The sequence below is a fragment of the Cherax quadricarinatus genome, chromosome 23 (assembly GCF_038502225.1).
Source record: "Cherax quadricarinatus isolate ZL_2023a chromosome 23, ASM3850222v1, whole genome shotgun sequence".
NCBI lineage: Eukaryota > Metazoa > Arthropoda > Malacostraca > Decapoda > Parastacidae > Cherax > Cherax quadricarinatus.
Genome location: NC_091314.1, coordinates 6,356,698 through 6,378,447, shown reverse-complemented (window position 1 = coordinate 6,378,447; position 21,750 = coordinate 6,356,698). Strand labels below are relative to the sequence as shown.

At 38.6% G+C, this 21,750-nt stretch overlaps 1 protein-coding gene across 1 annotated transcript; it reads left to right on the top strand.

Moving 5' to 3' along the window:
* Positions 1-216: 216 nt before the first annotated feature.
* LOC128685763 (UPF0415 protein C7orf25 homolog) lies at positions 217-21,512 on the top strand. The gene is made up of 9 exons (XM_053772396.2): positions 217-383; positions 1,409-1,558; positions 6,355-6,453; positions 8,220-8,309; positions 9,812-9,949; positions 11,931-12,630; positions 19,821-19,960; positions 20,084-20,206; positions 20,986-21,512. Exons 1-9 carry the CDS (start codon positions 381-383, stop codon positions 21,061-21,063), a joined length of 1,521 nt encoding a protein of 506 aa, XP_053628371.1. The 5' UTR covers positions 217-380; the 3' UTR covers positions 21,064-21,512.
* The last annotated feature ends 238 nt before the right edge of the window (positions 21,513-21,750 follow it).

Sequence of the window (21,750 nt, the reverse complement as noted above, 5' to 3'; positions counted from 1 at the left end):
CGTTTTGGTAATTTTACATTTTTAAACTATATACTTTCATTGCTACACTAGTTATATAAAATACATAAGGATTACTGTTATTGTACTTTCAATTTTTAAAGATCAATAAGTTAGTTTTAAATAAAGAAAGGGAAAAGTATAATAGATCTTATTTATGTAAGCCTTCCACAAGAAATTATTTCGGTGACATCTTTGTGTTTCAGTCATCAGAAGGAACTTGTGTATATCACTTCGAATTCATGTGGAAACTTCAAGGAAAACTCCTTTTATCGTGAAGAACAAGACCTATAGACACATCTTCCGCCATTATTATTGCCTCTAAGCACACAGCAGTATCGTAAAAAAAAGTGTCGACCTTAGAGACGGTGTCGGCTGCTAAAATGGTTAGTATAATTATTGTTTTGCTTAATTTTTTTTAATGTGTAAATTTATATTTAGGTGTTTCATTGTGATATTTAATTTTCATTGAAGTAATTCATATAGAGAGATGTATACGGGACATAACGAATTATTATTCAAAATTAATTACTAAAATGACGTCATATCAAGATAAGCTTTATTAAGGAAAAATAAAATTATCTACGCACTTTTGGAAGTTTTTATTCTGATTAGTAATCAAGATAACCCAAGGAGGCCTAATAGTTTGGCCTATTTCTACTTTGTTTCTTTTGTCTATTTTATTACATGTAAACTACATTACCTAAGTAATTTACATATATGTTACTTAGGTATGATAATTTGTGTAGCTATTTCTGTACTTCATCTTATATAAATTTACTGCAGAAATAAAAAAAATTATTATTATTATTATTATTATTATTATTATTATACTGTAGTTGAGATACCCAAGTAACTACTTAATGCTAACTGGACCAGGGCAACAGCTGTAAGTGTTCAAGACAGAAAAAACTAAATGTTATATATGAAGCAAGCTGAACCAGTTTTGAAGGAGTGGTTGAGGTTCCAGCCTTTGTTTGCTATTAATGAGAGACACATTACTTCTGCAGCCAGACTTTCTCCTCAGCAGATATAAGGAAACATACCAACATTTTCACTTGTGCTGATATCAAAATCTGGTAATTCAGATGAAAGCCAAAGATGATTCTGCTTGAGACACAATCCCTGAGGTCACATTTTTACTTTAGGTATAGAGAAATAGTATATTGTGGATAAATGAGACACTTTTGCATCATTTGGGTGTCTTTATTCTGGAAATGTTTCAGTACACAGTGGCTTCTTCCATCCAGTGCAGAAAAAAGGTGGAATAAGAAAATTTTGAGGTAATGAGTCCCTCAGCCTTGAGTTGATGTGTTCAGTCCATATGTTCGTTATGTAGATGTGGCTTCGTATAACCCAGAATCCTTACAAAATATATACTGTATGTGTAATTTATTTTGTTTTCCATCAGAATGGAGTACGAGCAAGAGAACTAGCTTTAAACAGGATCAACGAGGCCAAAGATAAACTTGACCAAGTGTATGACTTGGAAAAAAACGGTGTCAATGGTGCAAATAAACTGAGAAAACGTATACAAGCTGAAATCAATTTTCTGAACAGGGTAAGACTGTTAACAACACTTATTTTCTTGGTTAAATTTTATCTTGTACTATGTGCAGTGATGAACATTATGCCAGGGAAAATCTTAATATTATTTAACTTGAATATGGGGTAGGTATGGAAGTTTTTATAAAAAGTACTTTTTATTGGAGTGCATGAGAATCAAATGAGGTCTAATAGACATAAAACTTTCCACACGGAAAAATACAACATTGCAAAAACAAGGAAAAATGTATGTTTTATCTTGACAGTTTCCTGTAGGAAGTGCCAGTGCTGCTAGTGTAAAATCTTGAGGAGCAGCAATAAATCTTGGTACAATAATTTTTGAGTATAACAGACTAATAAGAGGAATTGTCTGAGTGTCTCTTTAATCAGAATGTTAAAAAATTGCAGAAAAAGTATTGGAGGACATAAATGTATACCTAATATTGAATAGTACATGAAAATTTCAGATATTACTAATAAACCAATTAGGCATTTTAACCAGTGAATTTTGTCCATTATTTCAGAAGGAAGTTATATTAAGAGTTGACATATATAGGAGATACAAACCAGTGTGTAATAATTGGTATTGTAATTTCTGTTGTGCTAACAGTTTTTTTTTTTATCACACTGGCCGATTCCCACCAAGGCAGGGTGGCCCGAAAAAGAAAAACTTTCACCATCATTCACTCCATCACTGTCTTGCCAGAAGGGTGCTTTACACTACAGTTTTTAAACTGCAACATTAACACCCCTCCTTCAGAGTGCAGGCACTGTACTTCCCATCTCCAGGACTCAAGTCCGGCCTGCCGGTTGCCCTGAACCCCTTCATAAATGTTACTTTGCTCACACTCCAACAGCACGTCAAGTATTAAAAACCATTTGTCTCCATTCACTCCTATCAAACACGCTCACGCATGCCTACTGGAAGTCCAAGCCCCTCGCACACAAAACCTCCTTTACCCCCTCCCTCCAACCTTTCCTAGGCCGACCCCTACCCCGCCTTCCTTCCACTACAGACTGATACACTCTTGAAGTCACTCCGTTTTGCTCCATTCTCTCTACATGTCCGAACCACCTCAACAACCCTTCCTCAGCCCTCTGGACGACAGTTTTGGTAATCCCGCACTTCCTCCTAACTTCCAAACTACGAATTCTCTGCATTATATTCACACCGCACATTGCCCTCAGGCATGACATCTCCACTGCCTCCAGCCTTCTCCTCACTGCAACATTCATCACCCATGCTTCACACCCATATAAGAGCATTGGTAAAACTATACTCTCATACATTCCCCTCTTTGCCCCCAAGGACAAAGTTCTTTGTCTCCACAGACTCCTAAGTGCACCACTCACCCTTTTCCCCTCATCAATTCTATGATTCACCTCATCTTTCATAGACCCATCCGCTGACACGTCCACTCCCAAATATCTGAATACATTCACCTCCTCCATACTCTCTCCCTCCAAACTGATATCCAATCTTTCATCACCTAATCTTTTTGTTATCCTCATAACCTTACTCTTTCCTGTATTCACTTTTAATTTTCTTCTTTTGCACACCCTACCAAATTCATCCACCAATCTCTGCAACTTCTCTTCAGAATCTCCCAAGAGCACAGTGTCATCAGCAAAGAGCAACTGTGACAACTCTCACTTTGTGTGATTCTTTATCTTTTAACTCCACACCTCTTGCCAAGACCCTCGCATTTACTTCTCTTACAACCCCATCTATAAATATATCAACCACGGTGACATCACACATCCTTGTCTAAGGCCTACTTTTACTGGGAAATAATTTCCCTCTTTCCTACATACAAAGGAACTATGCATGCTCTCTGCCAATCCCTAGGTACCTTACCCTCTTCCATGCATTTATTAAATAATTGCACCAACCACTCCAAAACTATATCCCCACCTGCTTTTAACATTTCTATCTTTATCCCATCAATCCCAGCTGCCTTACCCCCTTTCATTTTACCTACTGTCTCACGAACTTCCCCCACGCTCACAACTGGCTCTTCCTCACTCCTACAAGATGTTATTCCTCCTTGCCCTATACACAAAATCACAGCTTCCCTATCTTCATCAACATTTAACAATTCCTCAAAATATTCCCTCCATCTTCCCAATACCTCTAACTCTCCATTTAATAACTCTCCTCTCCTATTTTTAACTGACAAATCCATTTTTTCTCTAGGCTTCCTTAACATGTTAATCTCACTCCAAAACTTTCTTATTTTCAACAAAATTTGTTGATAACATTTCACCCACTCTCTCATTTGCTCTCTTTTTACATTGCTTCACCACTCTATTAACCTCTCTCTTTTTCTCCATATACTCTTCCTTCCTTGCATCACTTCTACTTTGTAAAAACTTCTCATATGCTCTCTCTTCCCTCCTGCACCCTCTTTCCTGTAACCACAAACTTCTGCTGAACACTCTAACACTACATTTTTAAACCTACCCCATACCTCTTCGATCCCATTTCCTATGCTCTCATTAGCCCATCTATCCTCCAATAGCTGTTTATATCTTACCCTAACTGCCTCCTCTTTTAGTTTATAAACCTTCACCTCTCTCTTCCCTGATGCTTCTATTCTCCTTGTATCCCATCTACCTTTCACTCTCAGTGTAGCTACAACTAGAAAGTGATCTGATATATCTGTGGCCCCTCTATAAACATGTACATCCTGAAGTCTACTCAACAGTCTTTTATCTACGAATACATAATCCAACAAACTACTGTCATTTCGCCCTACATCATATCTTGTATACTTATTTATCCTCTTTTTCTTAAAATATGTATTACCTATAACTAAACCCCTTTCTATACAAAGTTCAATCAAAGGGCTCCCATTATCATTTACACCTGGCACCCCAAACTTACCTAGCACACCCTCTCTAAAAGTTTCTCCTATTTTAGCATTCAGATTGCCTACCACAATGACTCTCTCACTTGGTTCAAAGGCTCCTATACATTCACTTAACATCTCCCAAAATCTCTCTCTCTCCTCTACATTCCTCTCTTCTCCAGGTGCATACACGCTTATTATGACCCACTTTTCGCATCCAACCTTTACTTTAATCCACATAATTCTTGAATTTACACATTCATATTCTCTTTTCTCCTTCCATAACTGATCCTTCAACATTACTGCTACCCCTTCCTTTGCTCTAACTCTCTCAGATACTCCAGATTTAATCCCATTTATTTCCCCCCACCGAAACTCCCCTACCCCCTTCAGCTTTGTTTTGCTTAGGGCCAGGACATCCAACTTCTTTTCATTCATAACATCAGCAATCATCTGTTTCTTGTCATCCGCACTACATCCACGCACATTCAAGCATCCCAGTTTTATAAAGTTTTTCTTCTCTTTTTTAGTAAATGTCTACAGGAGAAGGGGTTACTAGCCCATCGCTCTTGGCATTTTAGTCGCCTCATACGACACGCATGGCTTACGGAGGAAAGATTCTTTTCCACTTTCTCATGGACAATAGAAGAAATAAGGAAGAACAAGAGCTATTTAGAAAAAGGGAGAAAAACCTAGATGTATGTATATATACAGTGGACCCCCGGTTAACGATATTTTTTCACTCCAGAAGTATGTTCAGGTGCCAGTACTGACCGAATTTGTTCCCATAAGGAATATTGTGAAGTAGATTAGTCCATTTCAGACCCCCAAACATACACGTACAAACGCACTTACATAAATACACTTACATAATTGGTTGCATTTGGAGGTGATCGTTATGCGGGGGTCCACTGTATATGCATGTGCGTGTCTGTGAAGTGTGACCAAAGTGTAAGTAGGAGTAGCAAGATATCCCTGTTATCTAGTGTGTTTATGAGACAGAAAAAGAAACCAGCAATCCTACCATCATGCAAAACAGTTACAGGTTTCTGTTTCACAGTCATCTGGCAGGACGGTATTACTTCCCTGGGTGGTTGCTGTCTACCAACCTACTACCTAATAGTTGTTACATTTCATTAATAGCACATTAGAACATCCAGATGTCTCTTTTCAAAGGTTATTATTTTTTTTTTTTCTCTCTCAACAAGTTGGCCGTCTCCCACCGAGGCAGGGTGACCCAAAAAAGAAAGAAAATCCCCAAGAAGAAAATGCTTTCATCATCATTCAACACTTTCACCACACTCACACATAATCACTGTTTTTGCAGAGGTGCTCAGAATACAACAGTTTAGAAGCATATACGTATAAAGATACACAACATATCCCTCCAAACTGCCAATATCCCAAATCCCTCCTTTAAAGTGCAGGCATTGTACTTCCCATTTCCAGGACTCAAGTCCGACTATATAAAAATAACCGGTTTCCCTGAATCCCTTCACTAAATATTACCCTGCTCACACTCCAACAGATCGTCAGGTCCCAAGTACCATTCGTCTCCATTCACTCCTAACACGCTCACGCACGCTTGCTGGAAGTCCAAGCCCCTTGCCCACAAAACCTCCTTTACCCCCTTTAGTACTTTATTACAATTTAACAAAAGTAGAGGGATTATTAAAAGCCTTAAAAATAAGCAGAAAAATTTGTAGAAAATACTCAGTACTGATAGATAAATATTTGCTGAAGTTTTCATCTCCCCCCAAAAAAGTTCACATTGAAGTTTCCTTATAAGCTGTACATTCCATATAAAACTTCTTTTTTCACCTTGGTAGCACCTGCATCATTTTCATTTTTAATTCTCTTTAAATTTAATATCTACTACCAGTATAGTTTTATTAAAGTAAATCTCCAATGACTATCTGTGAATATATCTATATACAGTACATACTATGTTTAATTCTAGGGTTTGAGAAAGGGCAGTGAGCTGAAAGAGCAGCATGTCCAGTGTTCTAACCTAGGCCAGTTGGGAGCGCTTGCCTCAGTTGCAGTAGCAACCCCAAATGTGAGTAGGAAAACCTTAATGTCATTGATATACTGTGTAGTATATGCAATATCTGTGTGTGTTTTTTTTTCTCTAACCCTCTTACCCTGCCAAGGCAGGGTAACCCCAAAGAAAATGCATTTTCATAATTCATTCAATTGCTATCTTTCTAGAAGGGTGCTGACATCCTCACCCCTCCTTCAGAGTGCAGGCACTGCATTTTCCACTTCCAGGATGCCAGTCTGGCCAACTGGTTTCCTTGAATACCTTCATAAGTTACCTTGCCACTCCATTAAAATCCACTTGTCTCCACACCCATCTAACATGATCATAAAAGCCTTGCTGGATGTGAAATTCCCTAAAACTCGGTCTCTTTTATCTCCCTTTCCTCCAACCATTCTGGGGATGACTCCTACCCCACCCACCTATCAGATTTGTACGTCCTCTTTGTCACCCCTTTCCCTCTCCAAACACTACATGCTTTTAAACTGTCTTCACAACTCTTCAGTCCTCTGAATTATACCCTTGATGACCCAACATTGGTTTTTAATTTCTCTGTTCCAAATTCTCTGCATATTCCCACTACCCATTGGTCTCAAATATGACATCACTGCCTCTAGCCTCTTCCTTGCTACAGTGTTCAAAACCCATGTGTAGCACCCTACCTTTCTTTTTTTTCCTGCTTCTTGCAAATAAAATTCTTTCCAGATGATTAAGCACATCACCCAATATTTTTTTTCCTCTATTCTGTGGTTCCTCTAGTCTTTCTTAGACCCATTTGTTGTCATGTCCACTCCCAAATATCTAAATAGTACATATATTTTTCCATACACACTCCCTCCAATCTGATATTCAGTCTCATTGCTTACGCATTTTTGTTACCCTCATCACCTTTTTCTTTTTCGATGTTGACTTTGTTTCCTTTTACATGCCCTCCCAAATTTGTCCAACTTTATTGCAATTACATATAACCATTAATTATTTTCCCTATTGTACATTAACATCTCCGTTCAAAGCAGGTGAAATTGCAGATCTAGAGAGTGTACAGAGAACCTTTACTGCACGTATAAGTTCTGTCAAGCACCTTAACTATTGGGAACGCTTGGAGCACTTGACTTGTACTCGTTGGAATGCAGGAGAGAGATATATATCATAATCTACACTTGGAAAATCCTGGAAGGAATGGTCCCGAATCTGCATACAGAAATCACTCCCTACGAAAGTAAAAGACTGGGCAGGCGATGCAAAATACCCCCAATTAAAAGTAGGGGTGCCATTGGTACACTAAGAGAAAACACCATAAGCGTCTGGGGCCCAAGACTGTTCAATAGCCTCCCATGACGCATAAGGGGAATTACCAATAAACTCCTGGACTGCGTGCGGCCAGCAGTAACAGCCTGGTTGATCAGGCCCTGATCCACCGGGAGGCCTGGTTGTGGACCGGGCCGTGGGGGCGTTGATCCCCGGAATAACCTCTAGGTAGACTTGGCATTGTAGTTAGTAGTAACTGTAGTAAAGAATTTGGATTTCCTTTTTATTCAATATTTCAGGTGGGAAGGTTGCACTATATTATAACTAGTTTGTATGTAGCTTTCAGATTTTTGCTCAATATTCTGTACCCAGGTAGAAATATTAATGTTCATGAAAATAACTTAGAAATGCTTTACATTTTATATTGGGATATTTTGTGTGTGTGTGTGTGTGTGTGTGTGTGTGTGTGTGTGTGTGCACTGGTCTTTATTTCATGATGCATTTTTCAAAATGAGACTATTTATTTTTCTTTTCAGACGACAGGATTGCTACAAACATTTTGCATTAAAGGCATGGAGAAAATAGTTGTTGATGTGGTGGGCGAAGGTGGGAAGCAGTGGATAAAGGCAAGTTTTGTTAACACTTCGGAGTTATGTACATACTGTATGTCTGCATCTGTAGGTTATGGTTAAAATTTAAAAATAAAATTGTGGGTAAGTTTAACCCTTAAACTGTCCAAATGTAGATCTACAATTTTTTTGCTTTCTTTCTTATGGAGAAAATCAAGGTCAGAGCGCTACGCGCGCAAACGTAGATCTACGTTTGGACAGTTTAAGGGTTAAGATTAGCTTTGTAATTCCAGAGGGAGAATACTTTCCCAATCCCCTTCCCTTTTTTTTCCAGTTTTATTTGATTTTCTTTCGGATATACGTACTGCGGTTGGTACAGTATATGCTTTTTGTTTTTTGTTTTTTATACCTCGATGACTGTCTCCTGCCAAGGCAGAATAAAGAACAAAAAAAAAAAAAAAAATAAATCGTTCATTCAATTGCTTTCGTTCTAGAAGTGTGCTTATATCAGTCAGATTATCCTCTGATTTCAACATCTCCACCCCTCCCTCTGCAATCATTGCCTTTCCCATCTCAGGACTCCAATCCAGCTAACTGGTTTCTACGAATTCCTTCATAAGTTACCTTGCTCACTCTTACACCACATCCATTAAAAAACCACTTGTCTCCACTCACTCTAATGAAACATACTCACAGAAGCTTACTGGATGCCCAAGCCCCTAACTTTCAAAGCCTCTTTTTACCCTTTCCTTCCAACCATTCCTGGTATGACCCCTGTCTCTCCTACCTTTCACTCCAGGATTTTGTATATTTTTACAGTACCACTTGCAACTGGCAAGTTTTGGAAATTTTTCAATAGGCCTTAAGACTTTCTCATTTTATCAGCCATTGTTCCAAATCATATTTATTTGATACGAAGTATTGTATTACTACTTTGAAAATTCCAGTCAAGGGGGTGGGGTCCATGTTGGTGGTAAAGAGCTCTTGATCCAAACATTTGGAACCATCCTTTCCTAGAATGAGGACTGTGCCTCCCAAGCACTGTATGACCTTTGTAGATTTACCACTAGCCATAAATACAATAAAAACACTGCTTTTGAAAGTGGTTTTAACTGAATGAATATACACCTACCATCCGACTTATGACCTGCTCGACTTACGACCACTCGACTTACGACTGTGGGGTTTTTTTTTTTTTTTTTTGCCAAATTTCTGGGAAATAAACAACTATTTGTGTTGTACAGTGTTTATCCTAAACCTTACAGTATAAAATACAGTACTAACAGCATAAAAAGTAAAGTAAAACATGAAATACCAAAGTAAAACAATGAAATAGTCATTACAAAAATGTGATGTTGATATTCAGTAGTAAAGTTCGACTTGCGACCATTTCGACTTACAACCAGTTTCTTGGAACCGAACTCGGTCGTATGTCGGATGGTAGGTGTACTGTTAATACTTTTGTACTAGGAATTTATTATTTTTTATAATTTTCATTATTACTTTCGTAACGAATTGAATGCTGCACTTTTTGAAAACCTTATTTACTTCCTTCACAGGTAATTTTAAGGAATCCTAAAGCTCTCCACATGCTGTTTATTTCGGGTGGCAGAAATGGTGTGAAACCACTTGATGAAGTTGCTGATGGTTTTCTGATATGTGCACAACACCACCCAGTCTTTTATTCAGTGCCAAAGGTAAAGATGGTCATACACTTGTATATGGGTTGTCAAGAAAAAATATTAATTTAGGTGACTGGAAAAACTGAAGATATTAAAAATTTATTTTACTAGCATGTATGTGGAATGGTGAAAAAAAATGGATGTAGAACTAATCCCATTACTGAAGTGGCTAAATTAGGATTGTGTAATTCTAAATACTTTTTTTTTTTAATACGTCGGCCATTTCCCACCAAGGCAGGGTGACCTAAGAAAGAAAAACTTTCATAATCATTTGACACTTTCACCATCATTCGTACATAATCACTGTCTTTGCAGAGGTGCTCAGATAAAACACTTTAGATGTCACTCCAAACAACCAGTATCCCAAACCCCTCCTTTAATGTGCAGACATTGTACTTCCCATCTCCAGGACTCAAGTCCAGCTAACCAGTTCCCCCGAATCCTTTCAAAATATTACCCTGCTCACACTCCAACAGCTCATCAGGTCCCAAAAACCTATTTGTCTCCACTCCTATGAAACATGCTCACACACACACGCCTGCTGGAAGTCCAAACCCTTCGCACACAAAACCACCTTTACCCCCCACCTTACTCCGCCTTCCTTCCACTACAGATTTTTATGCTCTTTTAGTCATTCTTCTTTGTTGCATCCTCTTTCAATGACCAAACCACCTCAACAACCCCTCTTCAGCCCTCTAATACTTTCAGTAACTCAACACCACCTCCTAATTTCCACACTTCGAATTCTCTGCATAATATTTACACCACACATACCCCTAGACACGACATCTACATTGCCTCCAGCCTCTCCTTTGCTGCATCATTTACAACCCATGGGATATCATTAATAAACCATAACTTCTGCAACCCAGTTTTCAGTACGGCTTAATGATGGGTTTCCATTCCTAAGAGTAGGTCGGTAAGCGAATTGGTCATTGAGGAGCATATTATACTGGTAGTGGGTTTGTATCGACCATCTTTAGATATTTTTTTTTTAATGTCACCTTCGCACCATTTATAACACTTCTGATATATTGTTAAATGTTTATACAGTATTGTGTTTTATACTGCAATAAACAGAATAGAGGAAATAGAGGTTTACATACTGGTTGGAGAGCTGGTTGTAAGTCAGAATGGTCACTAAACAAGTACATCGCTAAGTGAGGAGAGGCTTTATATATCTGGAATAACAGTGTAATATATACCATTCAATGGTACAATCAAATCCACATAGAAAATAAAACAGAAGATAAGATAAATGCTGCATATTTCAACCTACAAGTGAGGTCCTTCATCAGGAAGAGCTTGATTGTTGGTCAAAATAGACAATACTACTGCCTTGCTTCATTTCCTCTAAGTGGGTTTGCTTGTGTCATATATAATAGTTTACTATCCAAATTTATTAGTAACTTGGGGGTAAAGGAAGTTTTGTGGGCGTGGGGCTTGGACTTCCAGCAAACATGCATAAGCACGTTAGATAGGAATGAGTAGACGAATGGTATATGGGACCTGACGAGCTGTTGGCGTTCGAGCAGGGTAATATTTTGTGAAGGATTCAGGGAAACCAGTTAGCCAGACTTGAGTCCTGGAAATGGAAAGTACAGTGCCTGCACTTTAAAGGAGGGGTTTAGGATATCGGCAGTTTGGAGGGACTTCTAAACTGTCGTATCTGAGCACCTCTGCAAAGACAGTGATTATGTATGAGTGATGGTGAGTGTTGAATGATGATAGTATTTTTCTTTCTTTTTGGTTTTTTCTTTTTAGGTTACCCCTGCCTCGGTGGGAAATGATAGACGCGTTAAAAAAAAAAAATGAATGCATGTCACTACTTCCAAGAGATAGAATGTATATCATAAAATTATCTTTTACATTTAGCTTCAGATATGGCAAACCTACGCCATGCTTGATCCCTTTCAGTTGGAATAATTCAGTACTCGCATAGAACAGTATGTAATGCTGTATTCTGAACCGGTTACTGTACTACTGTTTATTTCAGATTGTGTTTTGGTTTTGTAGTGGAGTGAGTGAGGGCTTGGCAAAGAGTCTTCAAGAAAAAAGTGTAGAAATTAAAGGAAAAATAATACCTGATCATGAATTTGAGCTGCCAGATTATTTAGGGAAGGATTCAGAGACAGAAAGTGAGGACTCAGAAACAGAAAGTGATGACTCGGAGACAGAAAGTGAGGACTTTGAGACTGACAGCGAGGACTCGGATTCTGAATCTGAATATTTGTGTGATAAAAAGCATTTTGTTAATGAAAGCATATCATGCACAGATGGCAGTGCTGCAGTTGAAGTAAAATTTGCATCTGTTGATACTATATGTGATCACAAACTTATTCAACAGAGTGATAGTGAATCAGATGATTCTCCAGAAATCATAAATGTGATAGCAGCATTAGGTAATACCAGTGACAAAGGTCCATCGAAAAGTAAAAGTGGGATACATTACCAAGTTGACAAAGCTGATGTTCAAAGTTCTGCTTCAATTACAGATTTTCAGGGCTCTTATGTAACTGAGGAGGAAGAAGCACCTATAAATAAAGCTAATCTTGATGTTACAGCCATGATAGCTTATGTAACAGCAACAACAAATGGTAGTGCTGGTTTTATTTTTAAGGATAAGTATCTTACCGAGCAAGCAATGTGTGAAAGAAAAGACCCGGTAAAGAAAACACTTGATGGCTATTTCAAAGGTAAGAGTTATGGCTTTTTCATTTTCCTGAATATTGTTTAATAGCAGTTTCAGTAAAATGTTTTCTTTTGCTATTTTGGCAAACTTTTTTGCTTTATACAGGTACTCCTCTCTTAAGGACAATTCCATTCCTAAGAGTAAGTTAGTAAGTGAATTGGTCGTTAAGCGAGGAGCCACCCTTTACTGATATTTCAGTCATGCTGTACTGGTAGTGGGTTTGTGTCGACAATCTTTAGATATTGTTTTAATGTTGCCTTCGCACCATTTATAACATTTTTAATACATATAATAAAAATAGAACTAGACATTAAAAAACAATAAAAAAATACACACAATGCACTGGTCAGAAAGCTGGTCGTAAGTCAGAGCGGTCATTAAACAGGTAGATTGTTAAGTGACAAGTACCTTATTAGTGTATAAAACTTTCCACCCTTGTACGTATTGTCCTATTGGACAGTTTGATGAAACTCGCTCAGTTAAACAAGTGGTTTCAGTTTTTTGTGATCACCATTTTCTTTACAGAACAGAATTTTGTTATAAAATCTAGTCTGATATGCAGACTCAACCTGTGTTAAGTAAATCTCCAAGAGATAGTTTCGCTTTTGAATATTGAATCTTTCCGAAAAGCAATTGTAACAATGATTTGTCAAATTCATCGTGAATTTGGATCCTCTCCAACTTTCAGCCTATGTGACTTATGCCCATCTGCACTTGCAACCAAAAAAAGTACACTACAGTAGAACCCACTGATTCTATATTCGCCGTTTCATTTATCCACAGTTTACGATGGCCCAAAAATACCTCTTGATTTTGCATAATAATGGCCCCAGAGTGCATAAGTAGAAAAGCTGGCAGTTCTTCAAAGCCTAAGAGAAGCTGTGAAGTGCTTCCCATCAGTGAAAAAGTGATAATACTAATCACTTTTTATCATAATTTATCAATAAACTTTATAATAGGTATGTATAGGACTTTCATATAGCGTTTGCTACTATCCACGGTTTCAGTATCCATGGCAGGTCCTTGAAACATAGCACCGCACATATGGGGTTCCACTGTATAGTTAGAAAAATATGTACGTATGACCTTTGGTCATACATCTGCCAGTGCTAGCGGCTGCGTGCATGCAGAGCCTATGATTAATATCTACAAGTGAGGAACATCAGTTTGTGAGTAATGAAACTTAAGATAATAAAGCCGGTTGATAAAACAGAGATAACCATGACTGAAATTTAGTAGGGTAAAAGAATGCTGCACCTTGCACACAAAGCAAGGGGTCTGGACATAAAGCAGGCATATGTTAGATAGGAGTGAATGAAACCGAATGGTTTTTGGGCCCCGAAGAGCTATAGTGTGTGAGCAGGGTAATATTTTGTGAAAGGATTCACAGAAACTGGTTAGTCGGACGTAAGTTATGGAGGTGGGAAGTACAATGCCTGTACCTTAAAGGAGGGGCTTGGGATATTGGATGTTTGAAGTGACATCTAAATTGTTGTATCTGAGTGCCTCTGCAAAGACAATGGTAATGTGTGAATGATGGTGAAAGTATTGAATGTTGAAGTTTTTTTGTCATCCTGCCTTGGTGGGGTGGGGGAAGGAATGCTGTACTGATATAAAACTAATACATCCCATGCTAACAATTCTGACATCTGTCCCTTTCAAGATCTGACCAGTCAGTTGGTGCGGAACGCAGAAGTCGGGGAAGTATTTGCATCTTCTAAGCTTGCACCTCTCCTTGAAACAAATGCATTAAACAGTGACATCACACAAACAAGTCTGAGGATCACTTTTAATGGAGAATACTCTTCTACTTTCTTGCATTTTTCTCGAAAAAAGTATCTTTCCAGCTTTCATCAGCTCAAGACTTGTTAACCCACTTTCCACACTGCTTCCCTAACCACAGTATCGTATGCCTTGTCCCATTTCATAAATAAGAAATTGCAAAGACTTCTAGGAAGTTAACCCTTGAAAATTTTGGGGTTTGACTGTACGTGGGCTTACCTTTCTTATAATTAATTCTTATATGCCTGTACTGTATTTAGCACAAAGCTTTAAAAAATATCTTTATTTTTTGTTTCTCTTACTAATACGCCTAGCATATTTATCCCTGTCCACCTCGATATAAACTTGGACTCGGTGAATCTTTATAACCCAACTATATTTATGAGAGAAATGCTAAATAATCTCCTAATACAGTGGTCCCCCGCTTTTCGTAGTTCCCGGCAATCGTAAAATTCGCCAATCATAGGGGTATTTTCGTATAAACATGGACTCGCTTTTCATAGGTTGACTCGTGAGTCGTAGTTCGTCCGGGACGCGTACGCACGGCGTGGGCCAGGGCGGCAGCCAGTCTGGCATTGTTTACCAGTGAGCGAAGGTCCCCTCGTGTGCTCCAGCGAAATATTTCATAATATTCCATTTATTTTAGTGCTTGCAAGTACTAAATAAGCTACCATGGCTCCAAAGAAAGCTCCTAGTGCCAAGCCTGTGGTAAAGAAGGTGAGAAATACGATTGAATTTAAGAAAACCATCATTGAACAATATGAAAGTGGTACAAGTGTGGCCGAACTGTCCAGGATGTACAGTGGACCTCCGCATACCGATTTTAACCCTTTCAGGGTCCGTCCCGTAGATCTACGGCTTTACGTTCAGGGTCCAAACCGTAGATCTACGCCATGAGCTCAGCTCACTCTGATAAACTGTGAGTGGTACATTTGGGCCTAGATATGAGAGAATACATCTATGTGGTATGTGTGCACCACATAAAACAGATCCTGCAGCACACTGTGTATAATGAGAGAAAAAAACTGAAATCATGATTTTTCGATTAAAACAGCAACTTTGCAGTGTTTTTTCGTATGTTTTTTATAGTTGTATTTGCGATTTCTTGGTTTCATTTGATAGAATGGAAGACATATCACAGAAATAGAGATGATTTTGATTGGTTTTACCATTGGAAATGGCTTGAAACTGAGCTCAAAGTAGCAGAAATGTTAAATTTTTGCCGATATTCAAGAGTAAACAAGCGACCTCGCACGTCTAATACACGTCAGATGGTGGGTCTAATATACATTCACAAATATGGTGATGATATTTATACAATTATTACAGTATTGCATAACAGTAAATCTTCTATTTTTTGGTGTGAATAAAAATTCATTATGTGAATAAAAAATCAAAATGGAATTTATTTGTAAAGCCTCAAAACATAACTAATGAACAGAGGAAATGTTAGTTTAGTGCCAGGAATGCCTACATTGTTCATTATGGACCCTATTTTGAAATTGGAATATTTTGAACTTTGTGTTAAATTGGCCAAATTAACAATTTCCGATCACTTTATTTTGTAGTTGAAACAGTTGACTTGGCGATTTCTTGTGCTCAATCGATAGAATAGAAGTAATACTAGTGAAATAGCTAAGAATTTGGTTGATTGGAATAATGTAATTGGCCTAAAATGGGAGTCAAAGTCGGCAAAATCGCCGATTCATAAATATCGCTGACACATCAAAATTCGCGAGAGCATAATTTCATCAATTTTCCACCAAATTTCGTACTTTTTGTTTTATTACCTTCACAAAAAGATTCTCTACGATTTCATAAGACAAAATAACAAATTTTTGTTTTGAAAATTCTTGGATACTGGTGCGTGACTCCAGATTTGGGCCTTGTACCCTGAAAGGGTTAATCCGTGCAAGAGGGCTCATTGGTATGCGAAATAATCGGTATGCGAATGAATTTTCCCCATAAGAAATAATGGAAATCAAATTAATCCGTGCAAGACACCCAAAAGTATGAAAAAAAAATTTTTACCACATGAAATATACATTTTCCTACACACAAAGAGAAGGATACATGCACAATAGTAGAGTAGTACATGCACAGTATATATTGTGCATGTACTAGTCTACTAAATGAAGAATAAATGACACTTACCTTTATTGAAGATGCAGCAATGACTGATGAGACACTGTGTCCTGGGAGTGCCTTTTCCTCCTGAGTACTGTAGGTCCTGTTTGGCATTTTCTTCCAGAACAGGCCTTATCACACTGTGTATGTCACTACGATTCTTAAATCTTTCAAACCAACCTTTGCTGGCTTTAAATTCACCAATATGAGCACTAGTTCCAGGCATTTTTCCCTGTTCACCTGGGTGTTAGTCGACTGGTGTGGGTTGCATCCTGGGAGACAAGATTAAGGACCCCAATGGAAATAAGTTACAGTCTTCGATGACACTGACTTTTTTGGGTTATCCTGGGTGGAAAATCCTCTGGGGTTAATTGTTTCTTGGTATATTCTCAATAAGCCACACCAACAACAGTGCTACAGCAGCAGCAGCAGCAGCAGCAGCAGCAGCTGTACCACCAATAGTAGCGATGGTTGATTGGGGTTCATTATACAACCTGGCTAGCTCGGAGACACGCACTCCACTTTCATACTTATCAATGATCTTTTTCTTCATCTCTATAGTAATTCTCACCCTTATTGCTGTAGGGTTGGCACTAGAAGCTTTCTTGGGGCCCATGGTCACTTATTTTCCAGATAAAATCACCAAAAACACTGTAATAATATGAAATGTTACGATTGTATGCTTGGATGCTACCGCGGAGGCTGGCTGGTAAACAATGCCACCGGCGGAACATGTGAGGCTGGCTAAGGCGCACATTGGGCGCGTCTCGGACGAACAGCGGTGAGCGGGTTTTTGAGCGGTATGCGAGGCAAAATTTTTGCGATTAAAGTGAGCGGTATGCGGAATAAACGGTATGTGATGTCAACGGTATGCGGGGGTCCACTGTATAAGAAACCCTACACAACCTTATGTTCCATAGTGGCCAAGAAAAATGAAATAAAGGATGCTGTTGTTACAAAGGGAGTAACTATGCTGACAAAAATGAGATCACCAGTACTGGAAGAGGTTGAGAAGTTATTATTGGTGTGGATAAATGAGAAACAATTAGCAGGAGATACTCTTATGACTTCGTTTATTTGTGAAAAGGCTAGGCAGTTGCATGAAGATTTGGTAAAGAAATTGCCTGCAAATAGTGAAGTGAGTGGATTTAAGGCCAGCAAAGGCTGGTTTGAGAGATTTAAAAACCGTACTGGCATACACAGTGTGGTAAGGCATGGTGAGGCTGCCAGTTCGGACCACAAGGCGGCTGAAAAATATGTGCATGAATTCCAGGAGCACATAAACAGTGAAGGACTGAAACCTGAACAAGTGTTCAATTGTGACGAAACAGGCCTCTTCTGGAAGAAAATGCCAAAGAGGACCTTCATTACACAAGAGGAAAAGGCAATGCCAGGACATAAGCCTATGAAAGACAGGCTGACGCTAATGTTCTGCGCTAATGCTAGTGGGGATTTCAAAGTGAAGCCATTACTAGTGTAGCATTCTGAAAATCCCAGAGTGTTCAGGAAAAACAATGTTATGAAGAGTAAATTGTGTGTGTTTTGGAAATCTAATAGTAAGGTATGGGTCACGAGGGAAATTTTCGTCGAGTGGTTTAATGAAGTGTTTGGCCCTAGTGTGAAGGAGTATCTCCTGGAAAAGAAATTGGATCTCAAGTGCGTGCTAGTAATGGACAATGCACCTGCTCATCCTCCAAACTTGGATGACCTAATTTTCGAGGAGTTTAGGTTCATCACAGTAAGGTTCTTGCCCCCGAATACCACTCCTCTCCTCCAACCCATGGACCAGCAGGTTATTGCAAACTTTAAAAAACTCTACACAAAAGCAATGTTTCACAGGTGCTTGACTGTGACCACAGACACTCACTTGACCCTAAGGGAATTTTGGAGAGAACACTTCAGCATCCTCCACTGCATAACCCTTACAGGTATGGCTTGGGAGGGAGTGATTACCAGGACTTTGAACTCTGTCTGGAGAAAATTGTGGCCAGATTGTGTCGACAAGAGGGATTTTGAAGGATTTGGGACTGACCCTAATGAGCCTATGTCTGTTGTAAAATCAATTGTGGCACTGGGGAGTTCCATGGGGTTGGATGTGAGTTTGGAGGATGTGGAAGAATTGGTGGAAGACCACAATGAAGAGCTCACCACTGAGGAGCTGCAAGAGCTTCAGCAGGAAGAGCAACACATCGCAGCTCAGAATCTTGCTGCAGAGGAGGAAGAGAGATGGAAGAAGGTGCCTTCTTCAGAAATTATAGAGATTTTTACTATGTGGGGTAAGATGGAAAGCTTTATGGAGAAACATCACCCCAACAAGGTTGTTGCAAGCCAGGTTGGCAACATGTACAGTGACAAAATCTTGGGCCATTTTAGGGAAGTGTTAGAGATGCCAGAAACAGAGCTCTCTCCACAGTTATTTTGTGAGACAGGACTCCAGTGACTCTCAAGGTGGTCCTAGTGGCATTAAGAAACAGAAGAGAAGCAACCCCAGAAAAGCAAATGGTACCTGAGGTGTTGATGGAAGGGGATTCCCCTTCCAAACTATAAACAATCCACTCTCTCCTCCTCCAGTCTCCCATACACTAAGAAGAATCTCCAATAAAGGTAAGTGTTATGCTGTTAATGTTTCATTCATCATTTCCCATTGTATTGTTTATGTACTACATGTATATTTCATGTTAAAAATTTTTTTGTTTTAATACTTCTGGGTGTCAGGAATGGATTATTTGTATTTACATTATTTCTTATGGGGAAAATTGATTCGTAAATCGTAAATTTCGTTTATAGTAACGGCTCCAGGAACAGATTAATTACGAACGAGGGACCACTGTACAGTGAACCCCTGTGATTTCACGGCTTCAGTAATTCGCGGATTTTTCCTTAGAACCTAACTAATACTAATTGTTCGTGGAAGTCCCCACAAATTTGCGAAATTTTGGGGGGGCCTTTTTTGTCGCAGTATATAATTTTTTGTGTGTTTGAACACTAAATTAATATTATTACTGTGTATTTATTGTATGTATGCAAAAGAAAATGGGGTTGCATGAATTACAGTATACCAAAGAAAATGGGCTTGCATGAATTACAGTACATATGGGGGTGACATCAGTATTTTACATTCTAGATACAGTACTGTATATGGGTTTATCTTTACATTCTCTGTTTTGGAGGCATAATTAGGGCCTAAACTGTAAAAATAGGCATTTATAGGCTTTTTTTATTGCCTCCAGAATTCACGGATTTGAGGGGACTACTGTAAAAATATCAATGACATTCACTTTTCAGGCCTTGAACTGATAGCATGTCAAGAGGCAGTCAATCACTTCCTAGAAATTGTTGATACTATTGGTGGCAAGAGCGAGAAAGCTCGTGCCAAGGAATTGGTGTCCAGACTTAATGTAGTTCCAGGAGAAGATTGTTTTAAGGTAATTATATTGTGAGAATAGATTTTTTTTCCTGTACAATATTTGATCTTGTCATAGTATTGCTTTAATAAGTAATGAGGAATTTGAGAAAATGTATGGTTACTTTTTTCCCCTCCTTGTCAGGATAAGGTCAGACTTGGAGGTAGAGTGCGTGAACTTTCCAGGATCATCTTTGGCACTGGACATTACCATAGAGCTCTCACAATCACATCTAATGGAGGTTTTGTAAGATCTGCTGAACATCAAGTATGTCAGATTATATTTTTGCCCACTGTGAAACAGAAACTTGCATATTATCTAGGTCATTGTGCATTATCTACAAATCTTTCTTATCTTTTCTTTGTGCGCATTTTTTATTGCTGCTATAAAATGTATCTTTAAATAACTTTACCTCTGGCAAAACTTTTTCTATAAAAAGTTTTGCCAGAGGTATAGTAGAGATTGCCTAAGATAAATAATTACCTGTGTGGCATTGATATAGTGTAGTAAAATCTATCATGTATGTATTAATTTCCAGTATATTTCAGTATTGTAGTCACTTGAAAATTCGGCCAATTTTTTTCCAAACTCTGGGCCATCTCCAAAGGCAGGATGACCTGAAGAAAAAACAGTTTCACCATCATTCATGATATCACTGTCTTGCCAGAGGTGTGCAGCAGTTTAAATGACCCTCTCGACAGCAAATCCCAAACCCCTCCTTTAAAGTGCAGGCATTGTACTTCCCACCTCCAGGACTCGAGTCTAACTAACAGGTTTCCCTTAATCCTTTCACAAAATATTATCCTGCTCACCGATGCCTGCTGTGTGTCCAGACCCCTTGCACACAAAACCTCCTTTACCCCCCTCCTTCCATCCTTTTCTAGGATGACCCCTACCATGCCTACCCTCCACTACAAATTTATATACCCTCTTAGTCGTCCTATTTTGTTTGATCCTCTCTAACTAGTACGGAGAGATAGGTGACAGTTTAATTTATTTCATCTGCTCATTGTAAATCTGCAATAAAGCTGTTTTTGTTTTCTCAGGGTGTCAAGGTAGCAGTGTTGTACCATAAACCTCGAGCTCTGACAGAAGCCAAGGAACCGACTGCAACACCTCTATAGTCGATGTAGTACATGTAGGGTAGTTAATGTACAGTTATGTTAAAGGAAGTTAAAATATATTTTTTATTGTTAAGGTTTTGAGAGTTATCTAGTACTGTAATTATGGGAGATTTAAAATACTGTAGCAAAAGTGAATGGGTTTGAAATTAAGATCGAAAAATCTGGCTTGGCTATGTTGTATTATACAGTAAAGAATGTACATTACTTTGAAACTTGGAGCTGGCCATGAGATTTAAAAGGTGTATTGATATGAAGCACAGTACATTAGAAGTTACTTTAGTTACTATGTGGATGATTTGTTAATTGAAGCATTGTTTTTTTCTTCTAACCTGAATGTAGGCATTTCATAACCTTTTCACAGTAACCTTGAGCAAGTTATTTGGCAGAGCACCAAGAGCCTTAAATTTAGAATTGATTCTAACTTAAATAAAAATGTGCCTACTGTATAATCCTTTCAGAATCCCCCCCTCCCCCAACACATCTGCTGTCTCCCACTGAGGTAAGGTGACCCCAAAAAGAAACTTTCACCATCATTCAATACCTTCACCTTCGCTCACGCACAATCACTGTCTTTGCAGAGGTGCCCAGACATGACGGTTCAGATGTAACTCCTAACTACCAATATCCCAAACCCTTCCTTGTACTTCCCATTTCCAGAATTCAAGTCTGGCTAACCAGCTTCCCTGA

Bases quoted from the DNA above. Each gene is read 5' to 3' on its own strand.
- LOC128685763 (XM_053772396.2), top strand. The intron at 1,559-6,354 runs GTAAGACTGTTA...GTTTAATTCTAG, and splicing joins AAATCAATTTTCTGAACAGG to GGTTTGAGAAAGGGCAGTGA. The intron at 12,631-19,820 runs GTAAGAGTTATG...TTCACTTTTCAG, and splicing joins ACTTGATGGCTATTTCAAAG to GCCTTGAACTGATAGCATGT.